The sequence below is a fragment of the Molothrus aeneus genome, chromosome 22 (genome assembly GCF_037042795.1).
Source record: "Molothrus aeneus isolate 106 chromosome 22, BPBGC_Maene_1.0, whole genome shotgun sequence".
Taxonomy (NCBI): Eukaryota; Metazoa; Chordata; class Aves; order Passeriformes; family Icteridae; genus Molothrus; species Molothrus aeneus.
The window spans coordinates 7056187-7082019 of record NC_089667.1 but is presented as its reverse complement, the minus strand read 5'-3'; the positions used below and the strand labels follow the sequence as shown (position 1 = coordinate 7082019).

The window sequence follows — 25833 nt, the reverse complement described above, 5'->3', positions numbered from 1 at the left end:
GGCCGGTCCCTCGAGCTCGGGCCGGTCCCTCGGGCTCGGGCCGATCCCCCGGTTCGGGTCGGTCCGCCCGGTTCGGGCCGGTCCCCCCGGTTCGGGTCGGTTCCCCCGGTTCGGGCCGGTTCCCCCGGTCCGGGCCGGTCCCCAAGGCTCGGGTCGTTCCCCCAGCTCGGGCCGGTTCCCCCGGTCCGGGCCGGTCCCCAAGGCTCGGGTCGTTCCCCCAGCTCGGGCCGTTCCCCCGGTTCGGGCCGGTCCCCCCGCCCCGCCCGCCGCGTCACTTCCCCGGCCGGGCGCTCGGCGTGCGCCGGGGCTGACGTCACCGCCGGTCCGTGTTTACCGCGGTGCGGAACGGGAAGGGGACAGGGGACCGGCACCGGGATCGGCCCGGAGCGGCTCCGCGCCCCGGCACAGCCCCGCACCGCGCCCGGCACCGCTCCGGCCCGGCCATGGCGCAGCGCGTCCGGGCGCGCCCCGGCTGAGCGCCCCGTCCGTCCGTCCGTCCGTCCGTCCCGTCCCGACCCGTCCCTTCCGTGCCGTCCGTGCCGTCCCGCCCCGCGGACCTTGGCCGGGGATGCTGGCGGGATGTCGGGCGCCGGGGCGGCCGTGCTGGCCTGGGCGCTGCTGGCCGGGGCGCTGCTGCCCCCGCCGCCCGTCCGGCCCCAGCCCCTGCCCCACGGGGACCGCGAAGTGCACGAGAAGGAAGCGCAGTTCAACACCACCTACAGCGACTGGGTGCACGCCAACCTGCTCAACATCTACGCCTTCAACCACAGCGTCCGCAGGAACAGGGTGAGCCGGGGTGGTCGCGTCCCCCGCGGGCTGACCGTGCCCGGGGCGGCTGCGGGGTGCGCCGGGCACGGCAGCCTCTGCCACGGCGGCCGAGCAAAGTCCAGCCCTCGCTTCGAGCCGCCGCGGCCCGACCTGCCCGGCCAACGCCTCAGCTGCCCCTGTCCCTGCAGACCGAGGGCGTGCGGGTGTCGGTCCATGTCCTCTCGGACCAGAAGGACCAGCCCGTCCTCTTCGTGGTGAGGCAGAAGGAGGCGGTGGTCTCCTTCCAGGTGCCGCTCATCCTCCGGGGCCTGTGAGTACCAGGGGGCGGGCAGGGACTCCTCCTTTCCCCGCAGGAGTTCCCCAGGCTGGGATGCCCCACGCAGGAGCTCCCCAGGCTGGGATGCCCCACACAGGAGTTCCCCAGGCTGGGATGCCCCACTCAGGAGCTCCCCAGGCTGGGATGCCCCACGCAGGAGTTCCCCAGGCTGGGATGCCCCACGCAGGAGCTCCCCAGGCTGGGATGCCCCACGCAGGAGCTCCCCAGGCTGGGATGCCCCACACAGGGGTCCCTGGGAGGGGAGGCTGGGCACACACCTGGGCTCTCCCTGCCCAGGTACCAGCGGAAATACGCGTACCAGGAGGTGAGCCGCACGCTCTGCCAGCCACAGACCAAGGCTGAGGTGGAGACCCAGCACTTCTACGTGGATGTCTCCACGCTCTCCCTCAACACCTCCTACCAGCTGCGGGTCACCCGCGTGGAGAACTTTGTGCTGCGGTGAGGGGAGCCCTGCGCCCTGGTCCCCTTCCCTGCCTGCTGCCTGTAGGGGCTGCAGGGACTGTGGGCTCTCCTCTCCACCCATCACCTCTCCCGTGCTCTCTGCAGGACCAATGAAAGGTTCAGCTTCAATGCCACGGCCGCCCAGCCGCAGGTGAGGCAGCCAGCACGGCGTGGCACAGGGGGTCTGCACCCAGGAGGGGAGCGTGGCCACCATGGCAGCAATGGGCCCTTTCTCCCCCCAGTACTTCAAGTATGAGTTCCCCGAGGAAGTGGACTCGGTGATCGTGAAGGTGACCTCAGCCATGGCCTTCCCCTGCTCCGTCATCTCCATCCAGGACATCTTGGTAGGTCTGGGCAGTGGGTCTCCTCTCTGGCTGACCTGGGGTGCCCAGGGGGGCTGACGGCCCCTCTGCCCCCGCAGTGCCCTGTCTACGACCTGGACAACAACGTGGCCTTCATCGGGATGTACCAGACCATGACGAAGAAGGCGGCCATCACGGTGCAGGTGGGCACAGGGCTATGCCACAGGGCTGAGCTGTGCCTGGGCCCTGCCTGGTGCTGCCAGAGCCCACAAAGGACGTCCCTGGGATAACCTCTGGCGTGGGACATCCCCTGCTGCTCTCTGCTGACCCCCATCTCTTGCTGCAGAAGAAGGATTTCCCCAGCCATAGCTTCTACGTGGTGGTGGTGGTGAAGACGGAGGACGAGGCATGTGGGGGGGCTCTGCCCTACTACCCCCTGTCCAAGAACGCCTCTCCAGGTTTGCAGTGGGGCTGCCACTGTGGGCTGTGTGTGGGGACAAGCTGGGGACAGGGCAGAGAGCTGAGCCCTGTCCCTGCCTTCTTCCAGATGAGCCCGTGGATCAGCACAACCGGCAGAAGACACTGGATGTGATGGTGTCACCCGCTATCACCTGTGAGTCTGGGAGGGGCTGGGGGGGCTGGGGGTGCTCTGTGGGGACCCATGGCAGGGCCCCTGAGGTGCCACCCCTGCTGAGGGCCTGTCCTGGCTCTGCACAGCCGAGGCCTATGTGCGCAGTGTGCTCTTCTGCCTCGGCATCTTCCTCTCCTTCTACATCCTCACGCTGCTCATCGCCTGCTGGGAGAGCTGCCGGTGAGTGCTGGGTGTCACTGCCCTTGTGGGTGCTGAGCCCGTGGGCACAGCCCTGCTGGGGACCCTGGGGCCGTGTCCCCTCACCCCGGCAGTGTCACAGACGGGCTGAGAGCCACTTCCCTCAGCAGGCAGCACAAGAGGAAGGGGCTCCTGGCAGCCATGGATTCGCCCAGCCTGGACACAGGTGAGGGCTGGAGGCAGCAGCCAGCAGCATGGAGGGCTCTGCCTGGGGAATTCCTCATTGTTCTGCCCTCTTGAGCCTGTGGCAAAGCCTCTGCCTCTGCAGGAGTATCCCCCTGAGTCCCTGGGGGTAAATCCCAGTGTCAGGGGGACAGGGAGGTCCCTGCTGTGGGGCTGGCAGGGCTGTGCTGGGGCTGTGCATCTCACCAGGTCTATCTCTTTCTTCTCGTGGCTTTCCGGGGACTCCCAGCATCACTCCTGGGTAGGTGCAGCTCTGTCCTTGGCTCTGAGCTCACCCCGTGCCAGGGCAGGGGTGGTGGGAGCTGCTGTGTGCCCAATGGCCTTGCAGCCCTGGGTGAGGGGTGCCACAGAGGGTGACAGGGACCCTCCTGTCCCACAGGTCACTCCCGCAGCATCCCTGACTCCTTCCTGAACCACGGCCCCTACGACAGCTATGGTTACGGCTCCTTCGGTGAGTGCCACACACTGTCCCCTGTCCCTCAGCCCTGCCCATGGGCTGTGCCCAGCCTCTGCCTGTCCTTTGTCCTTGTCCTTGCAGGGAATGGCTCCTCCAGCAGCACCGAGGGCATCACAGACAGCCTGGGCTCAGCAGAAGTCTCCTACAGTTACGTGGGTGAGTTGTGTGGCCGCAGCCCTGCGGAGCCTCGTGCCCGCTGGCATCCTGGCTCTGTCCCCTCCATCTCTGGGAAGGGTCCTGAGGCTGCTGGCCCCTCCGTGCAGCCCCCAGTGGGGTTTCCATCTGTGACACACCTCAGGGAGCTCTGCTTCAGTAACTCTGGCTTTCCTTTGAAGGGCAGGAGCAGTTCAAGCGGCGCACGCCCTCCGCCCCGACGAGGCCACTGAGCATTCCCATGGGTAGATGCTGGTACTGGGCAGGGTCGGGCCAATGAAGGCGAAATCTGCCCAGCCCCAGGCTGTGCCCAGGGCACAGAACCCCCGCTCCCCTCCCTCAGAGCAAGGACAGCACCTGCGGGGCTGCAGAGCCCCTGGCCCTCGGTGTTCCCCAGCGTGGCAGAGCCCCGGGGAACAGACATGGGGCAATGCTTGCCCATGTGGGCACAGCCACCAGCTGTCCCCAGGGCAGGGCTGTAGGGAGCTGAAACCTGTCCCCAGTGTGAGTTGGCAGGGAGGCAGCCCAGTGGTTAATTGGGACTGATTGGGGTTCTGCGGGGTGGGCACCAAGGCGGGCTGGCCCCGGGGCTCTGCTGATGGCCCTGGGGCCCTGCTGATGGCCCCGGGGCTCTGCTGATGGCCCTGGAGCCCTGCTGATGGCCCTGGGGCCCTGCTGATGGCCCTGGCCCGGCCACAGGGGAGCGGTCACTGGAGAACGTGGCCAGTCGGCCGCGGCTGGACTCGCTCAGCTCCGTGGAGGAGGACGACTACGACACGCTGGCCGACATCGACTATGACAAGAACGTCATCCGCACCAAGGTGCGTGTCTCCCCCAGCCCCAGCGTGTCCCTGCTGGCCAGGCAGGCCCCTGACCCCCCTCTCCTTCCAGCAATACCTGTGCGTGGCCGACCTGGCACGCAAGGACAAGCGGGTGCTGCGGAAGAAGTACCAGATTTATTTCTGGTGAGTGGGAGGCAGTGGGGAGGGGGGCACCCAGCAGTGTCCCAGCCTGGGGTGCACAGCAGGGCCCCCTGACAGCCCCACCCTCTCCCAGGAACATCGCCACCATCGCTGTCTTCTACGCCCTGCCCGTCATCCAGCTCGTCATCACCTACCAGACGGTGAGTGTGGCCAGGGCAGCGATGAGGGGCTCCTCTCTGAGAGCTCTAGGGGCTGCAGTCCCAAACCGAGCTCCCCAGCATGGTGGGGACGTCCCTGGGAGCCCCCTGTGTCCCTCACCCTGCTCGTGCCCACAGGTGGTGAATGTCACTGGCAACCAGGACATCTGCTACTACAACTTCCTGTGCGCCCACCCGCTGGGGAACCTCAGGTGGGCTGGGGGCCGGTGGAGGGTGGCTGGGGGTCCCCTGTGCCCAGGGCTGGGCTGCAGCAGGACCCCAGGGAGGGAGGGGGTTCACAGCACCCACGCTGGGACCGGCTCCTCGCAGCGCCTTCAACAACATCCTCAGCAACCTGGGCTACGTGCTGCTGGGTCTGCTCTTCCTGCTGATCATCCTGCAGCGCGAGATCAACTACAACCGCGCGCTGCTGCGCAACGACGCCCACGCCCTGGTGAGGGACGGGGCTGCCTGGGGGGCTCCAGCTGCCTGGGGGGGCTCAGACTCCCGGGACCCTCCACTTCCCCTCCCTGCCTCTCCTCTGCCCCGCAGGAGTGCGGCATCCCCAAGCACTTCGGGCTCTTCTACGCCATGGGCACCGCCCTCATGATGGAGGGGCTGCTCAGCGCCTGCTACCACGTCTGCCCCAACTACACCAACTTCCAGTTCGGTGAGTGCCCCCCCGGTCCCCTCTACCCACAGCAGGGCCACCCACACCCCTCTCACCACTGTGCCCCCCTAGACACCTCCTTCATGTACATGATTGCGGGGCTCTGCATGCTGAAGCTCTACCAGAAGCGTCACCCGGACATCAACGCCAGCGCCTACAGCGCCTACGCCTGCCTGGCCCTCGTCATCTTCTTCTCCGTGGTGGGCGTGGTGAGTGTGGTGGGCACTGAGGGAGGGGGGCTGGCTGCCCCCAGGGCTCACTGCCCGCCCCCCCGCTCGCCCTGCAGGTCTTTGGGAAGGGGAACACGGCCTTCTGGATCGTCTTCTCCGTCATCCACATCGTGGCCACGCTGCTGCTGAGCACCCAGCTGTACTACATGGGGCGCTGGAAGCTGGGTGAGGAGGGGCACCGGGAGCGAGGTGGGAGGGGACAGTGTGGTGGCCCCCCTGTGTCACCTCCCCTGTCCCCACAGACTCGGGCATCCTGCGCAGGATCCTGCACGTGCTGTACACGGACTGCGTGCGGCAGTGCAGCGGGCCCATGTACGTGGTGAGTGCTGGCACGGGGCCCCCAGCTCTGCAGAGACCGTCCCTGGCAGCCCCCCCAGAGCAGCATCCCCCAGCCCCTCACAGCCCTCTCCTCTTCTGCAGGACCGAATGGTGCTCCTGGTCATGGGGAACATCATCAACTGGTCACTGTGAGTGCAGAGCTGGGCACGTGGCAGATCCCACCCTGCTTCTCCCCATCCCTGCTGCCCCCACCTCTCTCCTGTGGCACTGCCATCCCTCCATGGAGCTGGGCTGGGGACTGGCAGCTCATGGCAGCTGTGAGCCCAGCATGACAGGTCCCCCTGCAGCTGTGGCACCCCGGAGTCCCCACGTGCTGCCTGATCTCCTGGGGGCTGCAGACATGCTTTGGGGACAGTGGGCATGGCAGGGGGACCCCCAGGCTGACCCCATTGCCTGTCCCTGCCTCCCCAGCGCTGCCTACGGCCTCATTGTCCGCCCCAATGATTTTGCTTCCTACCTGCTGGCCATCGGCATCTGCAACCTCCTCCTCTACTTCGCCTTCTACATTATCATGAAGGTGGGAGTTGAGCCCTTGGCCCCCACGGGCAGGGCAGGGCAGGGCAGGGCAGGGCAGGGCAGGGGTGGGCACTGCTGCCAGCTCCTGCCCACACGGTGACCCCGGCCTCTCCCGCAGCTCCGCAGTGGCGAGCGCATCAAGCTCATCCCCCTGCTCTGCATCATCAGCACCTCCGTGGTCTGGGGCTTCGCCCTCTTCTTCTTCTTCCAGGGGCTCAGCACCTGGCAGGTGAGCAGGAGGGTGGCACGGGCGGCGGGGCGGGCAGGGTGGCCACGGGCAGGAGCAGTGACGCTGGCCCTGTGCCTGGCAGAAAACACCAGCTGAATCCCGGGAGCACAACCGTGACTGCATCCTGCTCGACTTCTTTGACGACCATGACATCTGGCATTTCCTCTCCTCCATCGCCATGTTCGGCTCCTTCCTGGTAGGTGCTGGTTCCACTGGCACGGCAGCCGCTGTCCCCAGGTCACCAGTGCCTGCTCCCCTCACTGCCCTCGCCCCACAGGTGCTGCTGACGCTGGACGATGACCTGGACTGTGTCCAGCGGGACAAGATCTACGTCTTCTAGGAGCCTGCAGCCACCCGCTGCCCTGGGACCGTGCCAAACGCCCGGCTGCAGCCCCGGGAGGGGCACCCGCCCCTGGGGAGGGATGTCTGTGCTGCAGGTCCTGCCAGCCACTCTGTCCCCCTCCCCACACAGCCCTGGGGGCCTGGTTTGCCTCCTCCCCGACAGCCGGGTCTCTCCAGGCACTTCGTGCCCATCCCTGGGCCCGTCACAGCCAAAAATGGGGCCGGGGGGCCACCAGAGCATCCGTCCTCTGTGGCAAGTGACACTGGAAAAGTGCTGCTGCTGCTGCTGCTCCGTGTCCGTGTGCCCGTGGGCACGGGGGGGATTGGGGCTAGCGCCGTGCCAGCAGCCCCGTGGCCCCCCGAGCACGTGGGTGTGGGTCTCTCTTCAGTGCCTGAGTCGAGTGGGTGGGAGGGGGGGTGCGTGGGGCCAGCACGGTGGTGGCAGTGGCCAGAGAGGCCCCACTTGTGTCTCCTCCAGGAGTGTCCCAGGAGGGGTGGCCACAGTGGGTCCCCATCACTGCCCACCGAGGTGCCGCGCTCCCCGCGGGGATCTGCTGGGAAGGGACTCGCATTAAAGTGTCTGCACTTTGCCCGTGCCTCTGCTGCCTGCCAGGGGTCCCTTCTCCCTGCAGGGTTTTGGGAGGGGGGAGATGCTGCAGGGGCTGGGAAATGCTGCCCTGCAGAGCGCATGTGGGGAGGGTGGGGTTATCCAAGTAGCTAAGGTTAAAAAGCAACTGAGCTGTCACAAGCCCAAGATGCCAATAAGGCCTTCACATCAAAGAAGACCTTAGAACAATGATTAATTGGACTCCACGAAAGCCAGGGCCCAAGCTGGGATTAGTTACCCCACTATGCCTGGCCCTAAATCTTGATGCTTACCCCTGCTAAAGGCATCGGCCTGAGAACTACGAGCACCAATGCCTAAAACTCTTAAGGACTTGGTGGTGCCCCAAACCCACCTAGAGGAGCCTGTTCTGTAATCGATGATCCACGATATACCTGACCATTCCAAAACAGCCTACAAACCGCCGTTGCCAGCCCACCTCCCCTGGCCTGTGGGCCACGAGGGGACTGGCAGCCCCACAGGTGGGTAAGGGATGCCCGGGGAGCTGGGGCATCCTCGCAGCGCGGTGCCAGGTCTGCTGCGTGCCCCGCTGTGCCCTGACCCGCTCCAGCTGGTGCCCGCGGGGCAGAGGGAATCCCGGCATCTGCGTGCGGGCTGCCCAGGCGCGGTGCCCGCGGGATGCCGCGGCCTCGCCGCCGGTCCCGGCAGCCCCGGGCGGACCCCGTGGGTGTCACCCGTGCCCCCGCAGCGTCCCCGCGGGGGGGACCCTGCGCGGCCGGTGGTGAGCACACGGGAAAACCAGCCATGAAGTCAGAGCAGGAGCCCTCGGCGCTGCCGCCTGGCTATAAAAGGATTTACTCCATCAGCCCCCGGCCCGGTTCCGCCCTGGCCCCGGCCGCGCTGGGGCGGAGGCACGCGGGGAATGCTCCAGCGCGGGCTTTCGTCGCTGGTTTTTCGGAGTCTTTCCCCAAATATGGTGCCTGGGATGGAGTCACGGAGCGCTGCGGGGCCGGGCGCCCCGGGAGGGAGGGTTTGGGGGGGGCCGGGCTCCGCGCCCCGCTGACATCACCGTCCCGCCGCCCGCCTTTTAGCACAAGGTCGGGGTCCCCGCGGGGCAGTGCGCTGGTCCCTCGCCGAGCATCGCCCTCGCTCCGTCCGCAGCCGCTTGTAAGTCCTGCCGCGGGGGAGGGGGGCGGCGGGGAGGGTCCCCGGGGTGGGAACGCCAGCCCCCGGCACGGGGGTGCTGCTCCCGGGATGGGGACCCTGTACCTGGGACAGGCACCGCTCCCGGGACTGCGATTTGCGACTCCCTGGATGCCGCGGATTCCGCTCCTCCGGGATGGGGATGCGGCTCCCCGGGATGGGGATGCGGCTCCCCGGAGGAGGGTCGGGCTCCCCCGCTCGCGCTGGGGTCACTGCCGAGGTTCTGTCCTGCTGCTCCCCTCAGGACCGCGTTCCCGTCAGGGCTGGCAGCCGCGGGTCCCCGCGGTGGGGCCGTGCGGGGCTCAGGGCAGCGATGGAGGGGCAGCTCCAGCCCCCAGTGCCCGTTTCCGCCCTGTGCTCGGGAGATGGGGACGGGGCTGGCGCGCCCGGGGACAGGCAGCGCCGTGTGGCCGAAGGAGCCGTGGTGACCCCTCCGAGCCAGGTGGGGCCAGGGCACGGAGTGGGATTGCTGGGACATCTGTAGCATCACGGGATGTGCCCATGATGAGGTCTGGGCACGCGCTGCCCATAGGGCTCGTGGGGTATCACCACATTAATCACGGGGCTCGGGGGGTACCCCTGCATTGCTGGCAGCAAGCAGGGTCGTGTCCTCTCCTGCACCTAGCTGTGCCAGCTCTCACCCCAGCCCGCGGGAGCCGGGGTGCCCCGTGGTCAGGAGGAGCCCACTGGAGGCCAGGTGTGGATCTGGGACATCCACACTGCTCCTGGAGGCACTCGGAGGCTCCCAGCCAAGCAAGGAGCTGGGCAGGAGGGAGCGATGCCAGCTCCACCAAAGGCTTGGCTGCCACTCCCAGAGCCTCTCCCTACTGGCATCTTCCCTGGCATCCTCCCTGGCACCCTCGGGGCCTGCCTGCAGCCGGCTACCTGCCATCACTGCCCGCAGCATGTCCTTACAAGGGCACGGGCACGGCTCCCGCTGCTCCCGCCTCACCCGTGCTCCTCCCCAGCTCCTGGACCTGCCGTGCCAAGGCCATCCCACGGCCACCCTGCTGTGCCAAGGCCATCCCACGGCCACCCTGCTGTGCATGGCCATCCCACTGCCACCCTGCTGTGCCAAGGCCACCCTACTGTGCCACAGCCAGCCAGCCTTGACATGGTCACCCTGCCCTCTGGATCCTGGCATGGGTCACAGCAGGGACATCCATGCCAACCAAGGGCTGGCAAGGGACAGGGATGAGGCTGCTCCTGTGCACCGTCTGAGCTGGGGATGAGGCATCTCTGCCAGGACACCAACCGTCTGTCTGGGCAGATTTTGATGGTGGTGAATTTTCCTCCAAACACACCTGGATGGAGCTGAAGGGCGAGGGAAGAGTTGGAAGGGCTTGTCCCCACTGCAGCAGGCAGATGACACCATGGTGTCTGCGGGGTCCCTGGAGAGGAGACAGCATCTCCACAGCTTGACTGTCCCTGTCGTGCCACCAGGTCTCCCAGCACCGCAGCCATGGCAAACAAAGGGCCAGCCTATGGCATGAGCAGGGACGTGCAGTCCAAGATCGAGAAGAAGTACGATGACGAGCTGGAGGACCGGCTGGTGGAGTGGATCGTGGCGCAGTGCGGGGCTGCCGTGGGGCGCCCCGAGCGGGGCCGCCTGGGCTTCCAGGTCTGGCTGAAGAACGGCATTGTAAGTGGGGCTGGGGCTGGGCGGCCGTGGGGAGCTCTGAGGGCAACATGGGGGGCTCCAAGGGCAGCACAGGGAGCTCTGAGGGCAGTGCAGCAAGCCCAGGCTCCCCTCTGTGGCAGGTGCTCAGCAGGCTGGTGAACAGCCTCTACCCCGACGGCTCCAAGCCCGTCAAGATCCCCGACGCGCCGCCCACCATGGTCTTCAAGCAGATGGAACAGATTGCCCAGTTCCTGAAGGCGGCCGAGGACTACGGCGTGGTCAAGACAGACATCTTCCAGACCGTGGACCTGTTTGAAGGTGCGGGAGGGGGGCAGGCGGGGTTGGGGGTCCCAGGGGGTCCCTCTGTGCTGTGCCCATCCTCATGCTCCTCTCTCCCTGGGCAGCCAAGGACATGGCAGCGGTGCAGAGGACGCTGATGGCCCTGGGCAGCCTGGCAGTCACCAAGAACGACGGGAACTACCACGGGGACCCCAACTGGTTCATGAAGTAAGTGCGGGAGTGCAGAGCTGGGCATGGGGACTGCCTTGTCCTGCGGCTGCTCAGAGCCGGCTCTGCTGTGCCTGGAAGCGCGTGCAGCTGGGATGCCAGACCTTCATTCAGCTGGGGAGGGAGGGAGGGTGGCTGGGACATTCCTGGGGATCGGGGGGTGCTCCCGAGCAGCCGGGGGTGCGGGTGCCCCACGGCCTCTCCCTGTGCCCCGCAGGAAAGCTCAGGAGCACAAGCGGGAGTTCACCGAGAGCCAGCTGAAGGAGGGCAAGAACATCATCGGGCTACAGATGGGCACCAACAAGGGAGCGTCACAGGCGGGCATGAGCTACGGCCGGCCCCGGCAGATCATCAGCTAGGCACTGCCGCGCCGCCCCCAGCCCTCCCCAGCCGGGACCTCCGTCTCCGCTCCCCCGGCCCAGCGCCGCCGCCCATCCATTGGTATTTATTGAGGAGCATCCGCCCGCCAGCCCCATCGCCCCGCCAGCGGCCGCACGAGCCCCGCCGCAGCCCCCGGCCCGGGGCCGTGCCCCCAGCGCCGAGCCCCGGGCAGCCCCCGCAGCCCCCGGCCTCGCACCCCCGCCGCCAGCCGGAACCCTCGGGTGGGACCCCGGGAGCACCGCCCGCCCTGCCCGCACCAGCCCCGCGCCACCGCCGCAGAGATCCCTGCAACGGGGAGAAGAGAGAATTGGCCTCGGTTTTGTACTTCGTTTTTGTCAAAATTAAAGGGTTATATTCATCGAGCGTGGCCTGGTGAGGTTTCCTGCCACCCGCCCTGCTGGTGGCGCCTGGAGAGACCAAGTCCTTCTCCCTAAAAGGGAGCTGCTCCTTCTGCCACCTCCAAACCTGGGAAAAGCTTGGATTTTCCCTACCTGGCTTGGAAAACTCTGCCCTCTCCCCGCTGAACCATGACAGCCGCTTTTGTCCTGTTCCTGCCAATGCTCTGGCCCAGCCCTTGCCTCCCCTTGCCTGGAGCAGCCCCTTTTCCCCCAGGGCACAGAGGGCTCACAGCCCCCCCAGATGCAGCACCCCAGCACTGGGTCTGGCCCCGGGGCTGGGAGCTGCTGTGTGACACATTTTTCCACAGTGAGGAAGCTCTGGGAGGGCAGAAGAGTGATGGAAGGCGGGGGAGAGGAGGGTTTTTCAGGCTTTATTTGGAAAGCTACACAAAAGGGCTTTGCTGATTAAAAAACAAACCCCAGCTTTAAAAAAATAAACCACCGAACCCAAAGCCATGTGAAGAAGCCAACCCTGCTCAGACGAGCCACTGCCAGAGCAACTCAGCCTCCCCTCCCCAGCCCAAGCCAGGCCTACCTGCCAGCAGAGTGACACAGGGACAGCCCATCCTGCCCCCAGCCAGGCTGGCTCCTGCCGCCCCCAGCCCACAGCTGCTCTGTGCCCGCAGGAGAGGAGGAATCAGCAGCGTTGGAGCACGGGGGCAGGCAGAAGCGCTGGCTGGAGATGAGTGAAATAACTCCCTGCTTCTAAACTGGGATAACTGGTGGGTAGGGGCCGGCTGCCAGCCCAGGGAGATGCCAGTGCTGCGGGGTCCCTGCCTGCAGAGGAGGCTGCTGGGGCCCTGCTGCATTTTCCAGGCTGGCTCTGCAGAAATCAGGGACAAAGGGACACGTCTTGGCCCTGCTGCAGCGCAGGAAGGGGCTGGGTGGGAATGGCACTCCACTCACAACGGCGCCCTGAGCGTCCAGCAGGGCAGGCTCCACCAGGAAAGGGTTTAAGGCTTGCTTTGTTTGCCAGGAGGAGGGAAGGGGATCTCCCTTTCCAGTACCAGCCCTCTCTCCTTGTTTCCAAGCCCCTTCCAGCACCACCTCCCGCAGGACACAGTGGCAATGGTCCGTGGAGGCTCAGCAATGAGTCTGTGCTGCCCGAGCCCAGGCAGGTCGTACCAAGGCAGGGCCCCAGCCCAGCCCCAGTCAGCAGGGCTGGTGCTCCCTGTCCTCCCTGAGCAGTTCAGTCGATGCCTCCCTGCCCAGGAACCCCGTTCCACTGGGGGCTGCCTCGTGGAAGCTCCCAGCTCTGCCATTGCTGGAAAGTTTGGGGTGTGTGGGGCTCCAGGACCCCTTCTGCCCATCCTGGGCAGGCTCCAGGTGCTCACACTCCATCTCAGCCTCGTCCACGTCCTTCTCCCGGTACAGTGGCACCGACTCCATCTCCAGGTCGCTCTCCAGGGCTCGGTGCTTCCTGCCCTGCTGGTACCACCTGCAGCTGCTGGAGCTGGAGCAGGCCAGGTCCAGCCCCACCTCGTTCCTCGTCAGGCAAACCTCCAGCATGTAGTAAAATGTCCAGAACACGGCAAAGCATCCCAGGAGCAGGAGGGTCTGCAGAGGGAAACCCCTTGAAAAACACAGCTCTCAACCCACTCAGGGCCCTGCCCACTGCCCAGCAGAGAGGGCACAGAGCAGGGTCCTGCTCTTCCAGCTCATCCTGAGGCATGCAGGGCTCTCAGCCTGCAAGCAGGCTCACCTTGAGGGTGTTGGCTGTGATGGTGTAACGCTGCTCCTCGGGGATGTCCAGCCCTGGGGGACAGGGCAGGGAGAAGTCACTGCTCAGGTACTGCCCACTCATGGCTTCCTCCAGCAGCCTGGGGACAGAGACACCCTGTGAGGCTCCCACGGGTAGGAGGGGCTCCAAAACGCCCACAAAGGGTCTGCACTGTCTCCTTCAGCACACAGAGCTGTGTTCTGCAGCCCTGTGAGGTGTGAGGGCAGCCCCGGCCTCACCTGGCAGCAACACGGCTCCCACCCACCCCCTGCTCACAGGGAGGCAGGGATGAACCCCCCAGCCCCCCTCTGCTGGCTCCCTCCACGCTGGGAACGGGGTGTTCTACCCCTGGGGGACGCGGTGCCCTACCTCTGCCGTTCCTTCATCTCTGCTGGGGACCAGGAGGAGCCGTACAGGGTCAGCTGCCACTGCCTCAAGGTGCCAGGCCTCAGGCTGTCGTCCCCTGGGGAGGAAGCGGGCTGGTCCAGTGGGGAACTCTCTGAGCCAACCAGGCCATGAGCTGGCAGCTCCCTGGGACGTGGCACAGAGCTGCCACCAGTGCTGAGGGTGCCCCGAGGGCAGCACTCACCGATGTCCCTGATGAGCAGCCTGTAGGTGCCCTGCGCCTCCTCGCCCCAGCAGCGCACCGTGGAGAAGGTCCAGTCAGAGAAGCCATTGGGGTCCCTGCCAAGAGGGGAGGGGAAACAACCCGTGAGGGGTCACAGAGGCAGCGGGCAGGACACGGCCCCAGCCCTGTGCCCTCGGTGCTCACGAGTCCATGCTGCGGGTGGTGCCGATCAGGGACATCATCCCGCTGGGGCACAGCAGCCGGATCTCCAGGTTGCCACGGCGAGGGTGGGTTATGGTGACAGTGACAGCCACGTGCTCCAGGGTCCTCATGCCAGACAGCTGCAGGTCGGCAGGGGTCACTGGGAAAGGGAGATGGGGGTTGGTCAAGGCTGGTGGTGCTGGGATGGAGTCCCCACTGCCAGGCAGCCCCACCGGGCTGTGGTGCCACTTCACGGGACACACACGTGGTCTCTGCCTCTTCCCCACTGCCCTGTGTGGGGCTGGCAGCAGAACCCAGGTGTCCAGGCTGGCCCAGCCCATCTCCAGCCATTCCCAGCTCCAGGAATGCTCACGGCCCCAGAGCTGCTGACCACAGCCCTTCTGCAGTGGGGAGAGCTGGGTGGGTGCTCCAGCCCCTGCCAGGGGGGACGTGGGCCCATGGCAGGACAGGCAGGTCACAGAGGCAGCAGTGTCCCCTGCCTGCAGGCCTGCTGGGGGCCGGGCAGGGCTGGGCTCAGCTCTCCCTGCCCCTGGTAGCCTGGAGCAGCCGCTGCTGCTCGGCACAGCCCGGCCAAGTCGGGAGCTGCAGCATTTCCTAAAATGGTCAAAGGCAGCAGAGCGGCTCTGGCCACTGCCCAGCCCTGCTCCTGAGCCCGTCTGGCTCCCCAAACACATCAGAGCAGGGATGGGATGTGGGGAGGGGATCCCCTGGGATGGGCAGCGGAAAAAGCCCAGGCAGCCCAGCATTTAACCCCTTCCTGGACTCCTGCAGCCCAGGGCTGGTCCTGCACGGCTGTGCCACACGGCAGGGCAGGCTCTGCTCTCCATCCATGGCACACCTGCTCTGACAGGGCAGGGTGGTTCTGCTCTCCATCCATGGCACACCTGCTCTGACAGGGCAGGGTGGTTCTGCTCTCCATCCATGGCACACCTGCTCTGACAGGGCAGGGTGGTTCTGCTCTCCATCCATGGCACACCTGTTCTTACCATTCCAGGCCACCTCCAGCTCCTGAGGGAGCCAGGGGATGCTCCTGCCCTCCTTCAGCACGGGGCTCACGTACGAGGCCAGGTAGGGCACAGACTCCCAGATCTGCCAGGGGAAGGAGAGAGGGTTCAGCACGGATTGCAGCCTCCCTGCACACCCTTCCCTCCAGCTCCCACAGGCTGCTCCTGCGCTGGATGTGGGCCCAGGCCAAGGGGCCTCTCCCGATGGTGCTGTGGGACACCCCAGGGATGGGAGCAGTGCCCACATGCCCAGGAAAGGAGGGAAAGTCACTGCCTGGGAGCCAGGAGGGCTGATCAGGGTTTGGGACTCCCCAGCTCTGCGTCTGTCACAGCGGCTCTGAGTGGTGTGCTGAGGCTGTTCCACTCCACCTCTGGCACAGGGGACAGGGAACAGCAGAACCCAAGTGCCTGCAGGAAGAGGGAGCAGCCTGGAGGTCCCTGTGACCCCGGGGGCACGGCTGGCAGTGGCAGTGACCTGACACAGCTGCACAGAGCTCCACACACAGCTGGGACCAAGTGCCAAAGGGATGTGCCCTGGGCTCTGTGTGACAGAGGAGGAAGAGATGGGGATGCCCCAGCCTGCTGTGAGCACACCACTCCCCCAGAGCTGCCAGCTGAGCACAGCCTGGTTCTGGGGCAGGACAGACCCTGTGGAGGGAGGAAGGTGCTGGGGCTGCTCCTGGTGCCGTGGATCAGGGCCCTCACCATGGCTATATATAGTGCTGGAGAGCAGCAGCTCTCAGGCACTGCTGGGAGCCTCGTGAGCTCATACCCAAAGCAGCCTCGGAGGCAGGGCCAGCAGGATGGTGGCCAAAGTGCTGAACGGCAGCGGTGTCACCCCAGGCGTCAGCGGGACAGGAGCTGTCCCTGCCATGGGGCTGCACTGGGCTGGGCTGCTGTGCCTGCCCCCAGGGCAGGTGTGGCAGGGCAGGGCATTACCTTGGCAGCGTTCACCAGCCTCCAGGCGTTGAGCAGGCCGAAGCCATGCTGGTGGCTGTGGCTGAAGCCAGCCTGGTTCGTGTCCCACTTGGCGTGACGGTCCTCATACTGCAGAGACACGCGGGGGCTCTGCTCACCTGGGGGCTCAGGCAGCCTGAACCCCCAGGCCTGGAGGGAAGGAGGCCCAGACACATCCCACAGGCGTGGGGAAGCAAACCCACATGGCCTTATTAGAAAGGAACAGGTTGATCTTTGTTTGAAACAAATCCCAGGACAAAGCAGCTTCCAGCTCCTCAGAAAGGAAATGGAGCTGCACAAAAGGGCACAAATGCCTCTGCTCTGAAACATCCCAGCTGCTCCCTGCTGCCCAAACCACTGCCTGTGGCATGGCAGAGGCCTTGGAGAGAAGGAACCGAGTCCTTTAAATCACCAAGAGCTGGGGCAGGACAGATCTGGGTCCCATCACTTACTGAGTTGTACTGCTCTGGCAACATTGGCTTGGAAGTTATGGAAAACACTGTCCCATGCCAAAGAGAGCACAGCATCAGCTGGACACAGCCTCCTGCTCCCCAGAGGGGTGAGGAAGAAGCCCCATCCCTCCAGTGAGTTCTCACTCCTGCTCTGGGTGAAGGGCAGGGCTGTGTTTGCTGCCCAGCTCTCTGTTGTGCCTGTTTCCGGGAGCCCAGTTCTCTGGAGAGCCCAGGAAAGGCCAGGGCAGGGCAGAGCTCCTGTTTCCCACTGCCTGGGCTGTGAGGTGACATTGCAGAGGTGGCAGCCCTTGGGCTGGGCCAGCCCCACCTCCTGAGCCCTGGAACCTGCTGAGCTCTGGAACCTCCTGAGCCCCTGGACCCTGCTGAGCCCTGGAACCTTCTCAGCCCTGGAACCATCTGAGCCCCTGGAAGACCCCTCCATTGGCAGATGGAGGCATTCCTGAGGCAAACAACCCATTTATTATCATGACAGGGGAAAATGCCTCAGCCACATTCCTGGAAGGAACAGGGGGTGAGGAGAGAACCAGACGAGGCAGAGATTTATGGAGGGGCAGCAGACACAAACAAGGATGTGCACAGCAGGGCCCAGCATCCTGCAGCACCCTGAGGGGAGGGAAGGAGGGAGGGAGGAGGAGCGGGGCCAGGCCCTCACCTTGGTGGCAGTGAAGATGATGAGGGAGGAAGGGAGGGACTCACCTTGGTGGCAGTGAAGATGATGAGGGAGGGAGGGAGGGACTCACCTTGGTGGCGGTGAAGATGATGAGGGAGGGAGGGAGGGACTCACCTTGGTGGCGGTGAAGACGATGACGTGCTGCACGTCGCGCCAGGTGAGGCAGGGCCGCACCTGCAGCATCAGCGCGATCATCCCCGCGGCCAGCGGGGCGGCCGCCGACGTGCCCGTGTGCCCCTCTGTGCAGCCCGTGCCCTTCTGCAGGTCCCAGTCTGTCGTCACCTGCCAAGGAACGTGGGACAGGCCCCTGTCAGGCTGCTGGGCTGCACAGGGACGTGTGCTCCTGGCCCCGAGCCAGCCCCAGCTCAGCCTGACACCACTGGCCCTGCTCACAGCCAGGAAGGGTCCCTGACACCACCGGCCCTGCTCAGAGCCAGGAGGGGTCCCTGACACCGCTGGCCCTGCTCAGAGCCAGGAGGGGTCCCTGACACCACTGGCCCTGCTCAGAGCCAGGAGGGGTCCCTGACACCATTGGCCCTGCTCACAGCCAGGAAGGGTCCCTGACACCACTGGCCCTGCTCACAGCCAGGAGGGGTCCCTGACACAACTGGCCCTGCTCAGAGCCAGGAGGGGTCCCTGACACCATTGGCCCTGCTCACAGCCAGGAAGGGTCCCTGACACCGCTGGCCCTGCTCAGAGCCAGGAAGGGTCCCTGACACCATTGGCCCTGCTCACAGCCAGGAAGGGTCCCTGACACCGCTGGCCCTGCTCAGAGCCAGGAGGGGTCCCTGACACCATTGGCCCTGCTCACAGCCAGGAAGGGTCCCTGACACCACTGGCCCTGCTCACAGCCAGGAAGGGTCCCTGACACCACTGGCCCTGCTCAGAGCCAGGAGGGGTCCCTGACACCGCTGGCCCTGCTCAGAGCCAGGAGGGGTCCCTGACACCGCTGGCCCTGCTCAGAGCCAGGAGGGGTCCCTGACACAACTGGCCCTGCTCAGAGCCAGGAGGGGTCCCTGGGACAGCCTCACTGCAGGGACAGTGATCCCAGGTGGGAAATGGGGCATGGAGAACAGTTCCCTTTGGAGACACAGAGAGGAACTAGCCCTAACTAAGGAACTCTGAGGGAAACCCCTGGCAGACGCAGTGTGGGCTCTTCCTCACTGTCACTGCTGATCAGTGTCACAACCAGACTGCAGGGGCCATGTGGGGCTGTGCAGAGCACACACAGCCTCTGAAGAGGCATCAGGCAGCTCTCAAATTGTGCCGCCTCACTGCAAAGCAAGTGCATCCATCTCCCTCTGCTCCCCATGGGGAGAAAGCCCAAAATCTGAAGGGTTTCTTGTGTTTTTGCTTGGCTCCATCCCATTTTTCCAGCTGTGAGTGGCTCCAGCTCACACTGGGACACTGAGTGTCCCACACAGAGCACCCTGAGAGCACAAACTTTCAGTAGGAAACACATCCAGTGCCAGAAGCTGTATTAAATTCTTCCCATTAAGGAAACCACACAAAGTTTATGGTCTGGTAAAAGAAAAAAAAAAGCTGGAGCAGATGGCTGCAGGGAAATGAACTCTGAGTTAACTCTGGCAGCACTGCAGCGAGCTGCAGGGTGCCCAGGAGCAGACTGTGCTCCTGAAAAGGGCTGGGTGGGGTTTAGCAGGGCTAGGGCTGGCTGAAGGAGCCACTGTGGTACCAGCTGCTCCCAGGCTCCGTGTGCACCTCGCCCTGGCTGCCCCATGGAGAGCCAGCTCCCCTGTTAGTGTCCCACAAAGCCAGCGTTTAAACTGAACGTGCATTTGTGACCTCCAAAGCGCTCACACCATGCTGGGGGAAGCCAGAGCAGCCCCCGAGCCTGGAGCTCCTGATGGAATGCAGCACAGCCCTCGCTGGTTCCCTTTTTTCCCAGGGTCAGCACTTTCCAAACCAGCCTGGGACAACTGCAGGGATTTCTGGCAGCAAGAATCAGCCCTGCTCTGGGTTTTACTGTCCCTGTGGCAGATTGTGGCCTGCCCTGGCTCTGGGCTGCAGGAGGAGCTGGCTGAGTCCCACCAGGTGCCTGAGGATCCCAGGCTCTCCCTGTTCCCCAGGTTTCCCCAGCCCTGTTTGACAAGCCTGGACTCAGCTGCTCTGTGGCAGGCACAGAGCCACAGGAAAGAGCTCTTGGGAAGTCCTGTCCTGGTGGGAGATCCTCCAAACGTGGCCAACCCAACCCTAAATATCAGGAGGCAGCGATGCTTCCCCCAGGCTGCCCTGGGGCGGGTGGGCTCTGCAGTCCCTGCTGGCCCCACAGGACAGGAAGGGGTCACACCACGGGGCTGGGGGCGGCCTGGCACCAAGGGAGGGACGGGCTGGGTCAGGCCTGCAGGGGGGAAAACAGCCCTGGCTGCTTGGCTCGGGCAGAAAGGACGTGTTGTTGACAAGAAGTCGTTTTTTGGCAAAAGAAAGGAAAAGCTGATAAAAATATTCTTAAAAATTCGGCTGGGAGAGGCCCACGTGCCAGAACAGAGGAGAAGCTGGGGCCAAGTGGTTTAAAGAGCCTGAGGCTCTCCCTGCCCTCCATGCTCCAGCACCCCTTGGGAGCAGAGAGAGGGGGGCTGGCTGGGCAGCACTGAGGGGCTGAGAAACAGGAGCCTCCCTCTGTTTGTGCAGGGCCTGGATTAAAGGCACATCAGAGGGAATAAAAAGGAATCAGAGGGGACAGAGCCATGTCCTGGCTGTCCCTGGGGTGGCCAGGAGGGCACAGACAGGGGACACAGGTACTCACGATGCTCCTCATCATCTTGTCCCCGCCGCTGAAGGTGACAGCCAGCATGGAGGCACACTCCTCAGCATAGAAGGGCATGGAGCCTGTCTCATCCACAGCTCCTGGGGAAACAGCAGAGGCACCCCCTGGGTGAAACTGCCCTGCTCCCACTGCTGGGACTTGGGGGTGTTGATCCCAAGAGCCTCTCCTGCCATGTGCTCCTCCAGGGCCTGGGAGCTGGGCAGGGAAATCAGAACCAAGCCTGTGTTTTGCCCACCTGGAAGATCTACAGAAAGGGCAGCAATGATAAATAATCCCTCGCTGTGCTCAGTGTCACACAGATCTCCTGCCCCTCACGCAGCTTCTGCTCTGGAGAACGTGGATCACACACTTCTCCTCTAACACAAATGCTGGGAATGCTGCATTCCAGATCATGCCCTGAACATGGCAGCGTCTGTCACAGCCCTGGGAGGGAGGCCTGGGCACGGGCAGGAGTTTCTCTGGCCTCCTCTTGCTCTGTAGCTCAGACACAAACTGCAGGGATGGGGGCTGAAGCCCAGCACACCCCAGCCACTGCCAGGCTTGTCCCCAGACATTCCCCACAGATTCCCAGCATCCAGCCAGCTCCCAGATGGGCAGGCTCTGTGCTTTTGGGATCACCTCACTGCTCCAGGCTGGGAGGGGAGCAGACAGAGGGCTCACCTATGGTGACAGTGTAGATGGAGTTGGCATATCCATCGTAGTTGCAGTTGTCACTGTGCTGGCCCCCGTTGCCACTGGCCACCACGAAGATGCTCCCGAAGCCACGGCGACCCGCGATCACCCCGTGCTGCAGGGCAGCCTGTGGAGAGGGACAGGGCAGGGGGCTCCTTCCACACTGATCCCAGGGCTGGGGCTCCTTCCACACTGATCCCAGGGCAGGGGGCTCCTTCCACACTGATCCCGGGGCAGGGGGCTCCTTCCACACTGATCCCAGGGCAGGGGCTCCTTCCACACTGATCCCAGGGCTGGGGGCTCCTTCCACACTGATCCCGGGGCTGGGGGCTCCTTCCACACTGATCCCAGGGCAGGGGCTCCTTCCACACTGATCCTGGGGCTGGGGGCTCCTTCCACACTGATCCCAGGGCAGGGGCTCCTTCCACACTGATCCCGGGGCTGGGGGCTCCTTCCACACTGATCCCAGGGCAGGGGCTCCTTCCACACTGATCCTGGGGCTGGGGGCTCCTTCCACACTGATCCTGGGGCTGGGGGCTCCTTCCACACTGATCCTGGGGCTGGGGGCTCCTTCCACACTGATCCCAGGGCAGGGGCTCCTTCCACACTGATCCCAGGGCTGGGGGCTCCTTCCACACTGATCCCAGGGCTTCCTGCAGCAGCCAGCCCAGCACGTGTGATCAGGGCTCCCCACTGCCCCTCTCCGAGTGCCCAGCCCCACAGACCCCGGGGCTTTGCCTTTGCTGGCACACGCCACAGCCGGGGCCCCACCTGGCAGCACATTTCAGCCCAGACTCTGCTCCCACCTAGGGGAAGGACACGTCAGAGGGATGAGCAAGAACACAACCCCACTGGAAGTAACCACCCTGCTCTCCCTCCCCTGGCAGATGAGGGCACATTCTGCCCATTCTCTGTGGCACAGCGAGCTCTGCCTGTGCTTTGTGTCCTGGAGCTTGTTCCAGCTGTCTCTGCAGGCAGGAAGGGAATAAATTAACTTGCAGGACTGGGGACTATTTGTTATGGTGAACGAACAGCTCAGTTGTCAGCGCTGCCGAGCTGTGGTTGGAAAAGCACAGCAGAAGAGCACTGGAGCAGAACCACACCCCACTGCTGGTTTTGGGGCCCCTTGGTGACCCCTTGCTGCAGCACAGGCAGGCTGGGTGTGTTCTGCAGCAGTTCTGCAGCACAGGAGCTTGGAGAAAACCTTAATGGCCTGGGAAGGAGCAGCCTCAGCTCTGACTCTTCCTCCCACTGCAATCCCACCCCCCCTTATTTACTCCCAGTATCCAAGGGCACCATCCCTGCCTGGAGAGCCACCCTGAGCACAGGCAAAGCTCGGCCTCCTGAGCAGAGAGCACCCCATGGGCTGCACAAGCTGTCAGTGCCACACCTTCCACAGATTGTGAAAGAGCCTTTCCCTGCTGGAAGCAGCCTCTGCTTGGAAAGCTCACCCTGCCCTGCCCTCCTGCTGCAGCGTGGCCTCTCCCAACCCCACAGTGACAGGGACACCTCTGCTGGCACCGAGGGACACACGCAGATGTGCAGAGTGTCACAGCAATGGCCCTCCCGCCCTGAACGGGCAGGCAACAAGCCACAAGCCCTGGAGGCTCCCCCAGGGCTGCTGGAGCTGGGATTTACCTTTCCCAGTTGGTGGGGGCCATCCACAGTCTTCCCATCATCGTCGGGACCCCAGCTGCAAAGAGAGACACCGTGAGGTGACAGCCCCAGGAGGCACAGGAGGCTCTTCCTGTCACCACAGCCAGCTCCCAGCTGCTCCCAGAGCCATGACTGGGACTGCAGAGCACTGCACTTTCCCACCCATCAGAATGGCCCCTCGCTGCTGGGACATGGCTGTCGTGTCTGCACTGTGCCCCTGGGTCAGATTCCAGTGCACAAAATGTTTGATTTTTATTTAACAAGAGGCTTCTCACACATTCCAATCCCCGTCACACACGGCTCAGCCGGGGCTGCCTGACCACAGAGGGGAGCACAGTGCCCCCTCCAGCACAGCCAGCCCAGAGGATGTGCTGCAGCAGCACACACCTCACACCTGTGAGAGCTGTGCAGAGCCCAGGACAGGTCTCCAGGAACAGGATTGTGGTTAACAAGGCCATCTGATAACAAGGTTATCAAGGCTAACTGCAGCCACAGGAGGATGGGAGCTGGTGTGAGCACTCAGCCACGAGCTGCGACCCCATCCCCAGGCAGAGCAGGGCTGGCAGCCAGCTCAGGGTCCCAGGGCTCACCTGCAGCTGTAGATGTCATTGATCTGATAGTGCTTATTGAAGGCAATGGCCTCCATGCTGTCCGTGAGGGGCCCGTCCAGCACTCGGATGCCTGCAGGACAGAGGACAAGGGACGTGAGGAACACGGGTCACACGAGCTGCACAAACTGCAAACACACTCCCGGCTCGAGGCTGCCCCGCTGTGCTCACCCTGCAAGGTCAGCCCAGCTTTGGAGAGCCGAGGCAATGCCAGGTCCTGCTGGATCTGGGGCAAACCCTCCTGTTCCCTGTGCCGCTATTTGTCCAGCACCAAGGGCCAGCCGAGCTCAGGCAGGTCCTGTCCAGCTCTAGTGATGTTATTGCAGCACCCAGGGACGGAAGGCAGGCCCTGGCAGGGTGACCTACCCGCGATGCGGCTGCCGAAGGCGACCCCCACGGTGCAGAAGCTGTTGTTGGGCACGGCCGCGATCTCCCCGGCGCAGCGCGTCCCGTGGTGGTTCCCGTTCTCCTCGTCGGGGTGAGGCATGGGGTCAGGGTCGTTGGAGTTCAGGTCATAGCTGCCTTCTGGGCTCTGCAAACAGACCCACGGTCAGGACTGGGGCTCTGCTCTCCTCAGTTTGGGAAAAGGAGGAGTTAAGAGAACACAACACGGGCTGGGCGTCACAGGAACTTGGAGGCTGCTTCCTCATAGGGCTGCTGCTCAACACTGCCAGCTGCTGCTGTGGGGAAAGGACCGACCAAGGCAGCTCCAGGCACTGCTGTGGTCAGAGGGATGCCAGCTGCCTCACATGGGTTGCACAAAGGCAGGTAACCCCAAAACCTGGGTGCAGAACCTCCCAGGAAAGGTTTGCTGCTGGCACTTTCCGCCCTGGCTGAGCCAAAGTGATGGCACAGGCAGGACTCTGAGCTCTCACACACTCCTGTCACACTGCCCGGCCTGCAGCCTGCACGGCACTCACGTAGTTTGGCTGGATGTCCTTGATGGTGTGCTCCACGCCGTCGTCCACCACCACCACCGTCACCCCGCGCCCCGTCACGTTCCGCTCCCACACGCCCGTGACGTTGATGTCCTTCCCGGGGCTCTTGCGGTTGTTCTAAGCACCAGAAAGGACAGTGAGGGGACATGGTCAGTGCTGAGGGGACCTCCTGGGGGCACTGGACATGAAGTGTGGGGCTGGGGCCAGCACGGGAAGGACTCACAGGACAGTCAGGGAAGATTAATTGAGGCTGACAATGAACAACAGTTGCTGGAGCCACGAGGTGGGGGACACAGTGTGCTCCAGCCAAAGCCCTCTGCCCACCCCAGTGCCACCAGTGCACAACCAGCTGCAGGAGCTGCTTCCTCCCATCATCACAGCAAGCACACGGCAGGAAGGGTGAGCTCTCAGCGAGCTCCCTCCTCTCCAAAGCACAGAAAGAGGCTGCTCTGCCTCCTGCATGACAGCTCGCCCATGGCCACACAGACAGCCCGAGCCTGGGAGCACAGCAGGAGCTGGGACACCACTCACCAGATGCCACTGCTGGGGGTATTTGGGATCGTTAAAGTGCAGGCTGCGCTTGGAGCGCTTCAGAAGCTTCTGTTCCGAGTGCCACCGCACGCTGTCGTGCTGTGCAAACAAAGTGTCCACGGATCTCCTGATGGCTTCGTGCTCAGCCGCTGCGTGGCCGTCGGGCTGGTAGGCAAAGAGGTAATGGCCCTTGAGCTCCCCGACACGGCCCATGTTCACCAGCCCTGCAGTCCGGGCCAGCTCCTCTGCCCGCTGCTCCAGCTCCTCCTCGGGCGCCTCCAGGCTGACGGCCCACGTCAGCTTCCCGTGGCTGCCCTCAGTGTCCAGGGCCGGCGAGGCCAGGGGGATCCAGGAAGCGCTGAGCCAAAGGCACGTGTGGATGCAGAGCGTGGCCTCCATCCCCGCACTCCATAGCGGCGCTCCCCGCCTCCAATGCGGCATCAGACACGAGGGCTGTAACAGCACACGTGAAACTGGTGAGAACCCCTCCTGATGAGGGACACGGTGGCCGGGGCCACCTGAAGGTCCCACAGAGCCCCATAGGGGTTGCCACCAACCCGCTGCACGGCAGATCCCTTTCCCGGGAAACACCAGCGGCTCCTTCCCAGGGTTCAGAACGGGAGGCACACCCAGGGATCGATCCCAGCCCTGCCCTGCCCTGCCGGGTGCCAGCCCCGGGCCAGGAAACACCGCGCGGGGCTGGCAGGAGCAGCCACTTCCCCCTCCTGCCTCTGATAAGGAACTGATAAGAAACTCTTGATGCGTGGCTCCCCAGAACAAACACCACGGGCACCGCCATGCTCGGCGGGCAGCCCAGAGCCGCTTCCTCTTCTGCAGGAGCCCACCGAACTCGTTCCTCACCTGCTCCACGACCGGAGAAACCTGCTTTTCCCTGGCACGGGCAGAAATCACCGTCGAGCCCCGGTTCAACCCGCAGCCCGCAAACCACGGCACCGCAGAGCGGGGCAAACACCTCCCGAGATCCCGCTGCCTCGGCCGTGCCCGGAGCTCGACACCCCTGGCCCTTTTCCTCCTTCAACCCGGTCCATTCCCCTCTGACACAACTCATCAGCTGCCGCTGCCGCTGGACACCGAACTCCGCGTTCCTCTCCCTACAAGTCGGGCTTTAAGCGCCCCGGCAGCGGCACCGCGCAGCGCCCCGGGGCAGCCGCGGCGCTCCCCGCTCCGCCGGGCACCGGCACCGGGGACACCGCGGAGGTCACCCCCGGGCACAGCACCCCCGCTCCCCTCCGCCACTCCGCCCGGGCCCGCGGGGAGCCGGCGGCAGCGCTCCCCGGCCCGGTGCGCATCCCTCCCGCCGCCCGGAGCCCGCCGCCCGCCGGTGCCGCCCCGCAGCGCTCACCGGGCATGAGCCGCCGCCGCCGCCGGAACCGCGGTGCCGCTGACAGCGGCGTCACATCCGCCGGGGCGCGGGGCG

General features: G+C 64.8%; 3 protein-coding genes across 6 annotated transcripts; 2 read left to right on the top strand and 1 right to left on the bottom strand.

The window, feature by feature from the left end:
• Positions 1 to 422: 422 nt before the first annotated feature.
• SIDT2 (SID1 transmembrane family member 2) lies at positions 423 to 7506 on the top strand. Of its 3 annotated transcripts, none has more exons than XM_066564323.1 (27): positions 437 to 786; positions 957 to 1078; positions 1382 to 1543; positions 1652 to 1697; positions 1789 to 1890; positions 1968 to 2051; positions 2195 to 2306; positions 2396 to 2461; positions 2566 to 2659; positions 2785 to 2843; positions 3090 to 3101; positions 3240 to 3311; positions 3399 to 3473; positions 4170 to 4291; positions 4362 to 4435; positions 4527 to 4593; positions 4729 to 4802; positions 4921 to 5044; positions 5143 to 5260; positions 5333 to 5469; positions 5547 to 5655; positions 5733 to 5809; positions 5911 to 5957; positions 6241 to 6346; positions 6464 to 6574; positions 6657 to 6770; positions 6852 to 7506. In XM_066564323.1, the coding sequence occupies exons 1-27, from the start codon at positions 580 to 582 to the stop codon at positions 6912 to 6914; spliced, it is 2556 nt and encodes an 851-aa protein (XP_066420420.1). In that variant the 5' UTR covers positions 437 to 579; the 3' UTR covers positions 6915 to 7506. The 3 variants fall into 3 exon arrangements, with proteins under 3 accessions (XP_066420422.1, XP_066420420.1, XP_066420421.1); XM_066564324.1 differs by having other exon boundaries at positions 439 to 786; positions 2788 to 2843; XM_066564325.1 differs by lacking the exons at positions 6657 to 6770; positions 6852 to 7506 and having other exon boundaries at positions 423 to 786; positions 5733 to 5802.
• A 1050-nt stretch (positions 7507 to 8556) lies between these two features.
• Positions 8557 to 11556, top strand: TAGLN (transgelin). The gene is made up of 5 exons (XM_066564478.1): positions 8557 to 8648; positions 10128 to 10326; positions 10446 to 10623; positions 10710 to 10812; positions 11030 to 11556. The coding sequence occupies exons 2-5, from the start codon at positions 10147 to 10149 to the stop codon at positions 11169 to 11171; spliced, it is 603 nt and encodes a 200-aa protein (XP_066420575.1). The 5' UTR covers positions 8557 to 8648; positions 10128 to 10146; the 3' UTR covers positions 11172 to 11556.
• Positions 11557 to 11943: 387 nt separating this feature from the next.
• Positions 11944 to 25785, bottom strand: PCSK7 (proprotein convertase subtilisin/kexin type 7). Of its 2 annotated transcripts, none has more exons than XM_066564545.1 (16): positions 25759 to 25785; positions 24396 to 24848; positions 23847 to 23981; positions 23293 to 23458; positions 22909 to 22999; positions 22301 to 22355; positions 20651 to 20789; positions 19970 to 20070; positions 17320 to 17487; positions 16045 to 16152; positions 15088 to 15190; positions 14084 to 14240; positions 13901 to 13995; positions 13681 to 13774; positions 13294 to 13411; positions 11944 to 13148 (listed from the first exon to the last, which is right to left on the bottom strand). In XM_066564545.1, the coding sequence occupies exons 2-16, from the start codon at positions 24834 to 24836 to the stop codon at positions 12744 to 12746; spliced, it is 2376 nt and encodes a 791-aa protein (XP_066420642.1). In that variant the 5' UTR covers positions 24837 to 24848; positions 25759 to 25785; the 3' UTR covers positions 11944 to 12743. The 2 variants fall into 2 exon arrangements, with proteins under 2 accessions (XP_066420642.1, XP_066420643.1); XM_066564546.1 differs by lacking the exon at positions 25759 to 25785 and adding an exon at positions 25257 to 25275.
• Positions 25786 to 25833: the final 48 nt, after the last annotated feature.

Bases quoted from the DNA above. Each gene is read 5' to 3' on its own strand.
- SIDT2 (XM_066564323.1), top strand. From the start codon at position 580: ATGTCGGGCGCCGGGGCGGCCGTGCTGGCCTGGGCGCTGCTGGCCGGG. The intron at 2,660-2,784 runs GTGAGTGCTGGG...CACTTCCCTCAG, and splicing joins GCCTGCTGGGAGAGCTGCCG to CAGGCAGCACAAGAGGAAGG. The intron at 5,810-5,910 runs GTGAGTGCTGGC...CCTCTTCTGCAG, and splicing joins GCAGCGGGCCCATGTACGTG to GACCGAATGGTGCTCCTGGT.
- PCSK7 (XM_066564545.1), bottom strand. From the start codon at position 24,836: ATGCCGCATTGGAGGCGGGGAGCGCCGCTATGGAGTGCGGGGATGGAG. The intron at 23,000-23,292 runs GTAGGTCACCCT...TCTGTCCTGCAG, and splicing joins CTTCGGCAGCCGCATCGCGG to GCATCCGAGTGCTGGACGGG. The intron at 20,790-22,300 runs GTAAATCCCAGC...CCCTCTCCACAG, and splicing joins GCCCCCACCAACTGGGAAAG to GCTGCCCTGCAGCACGGGGT.
- TAGLN (XM_066564478.1), top strand. From the start codon at position 10,147: ATGGCAAACAAAGGGCCAGCCTATGGCATGAGCAGGGACGTGCAGTCC. The intron at 10,327-10,445 runs GTAAGTGGGGCT...CCTCTGTGGCAG, and splicing joins TCTGGCTGAAGAACGGCATT to GTGCTCAGCAGGCTGGTGAA. The intron at 10,813-11,029 runs GTAAGTGCGGGA...TGTGCCCCGCAG, and splicing joins GACCCCAACTGGTTCATGAA to GAAAGCTCAGGAGCACAAGC.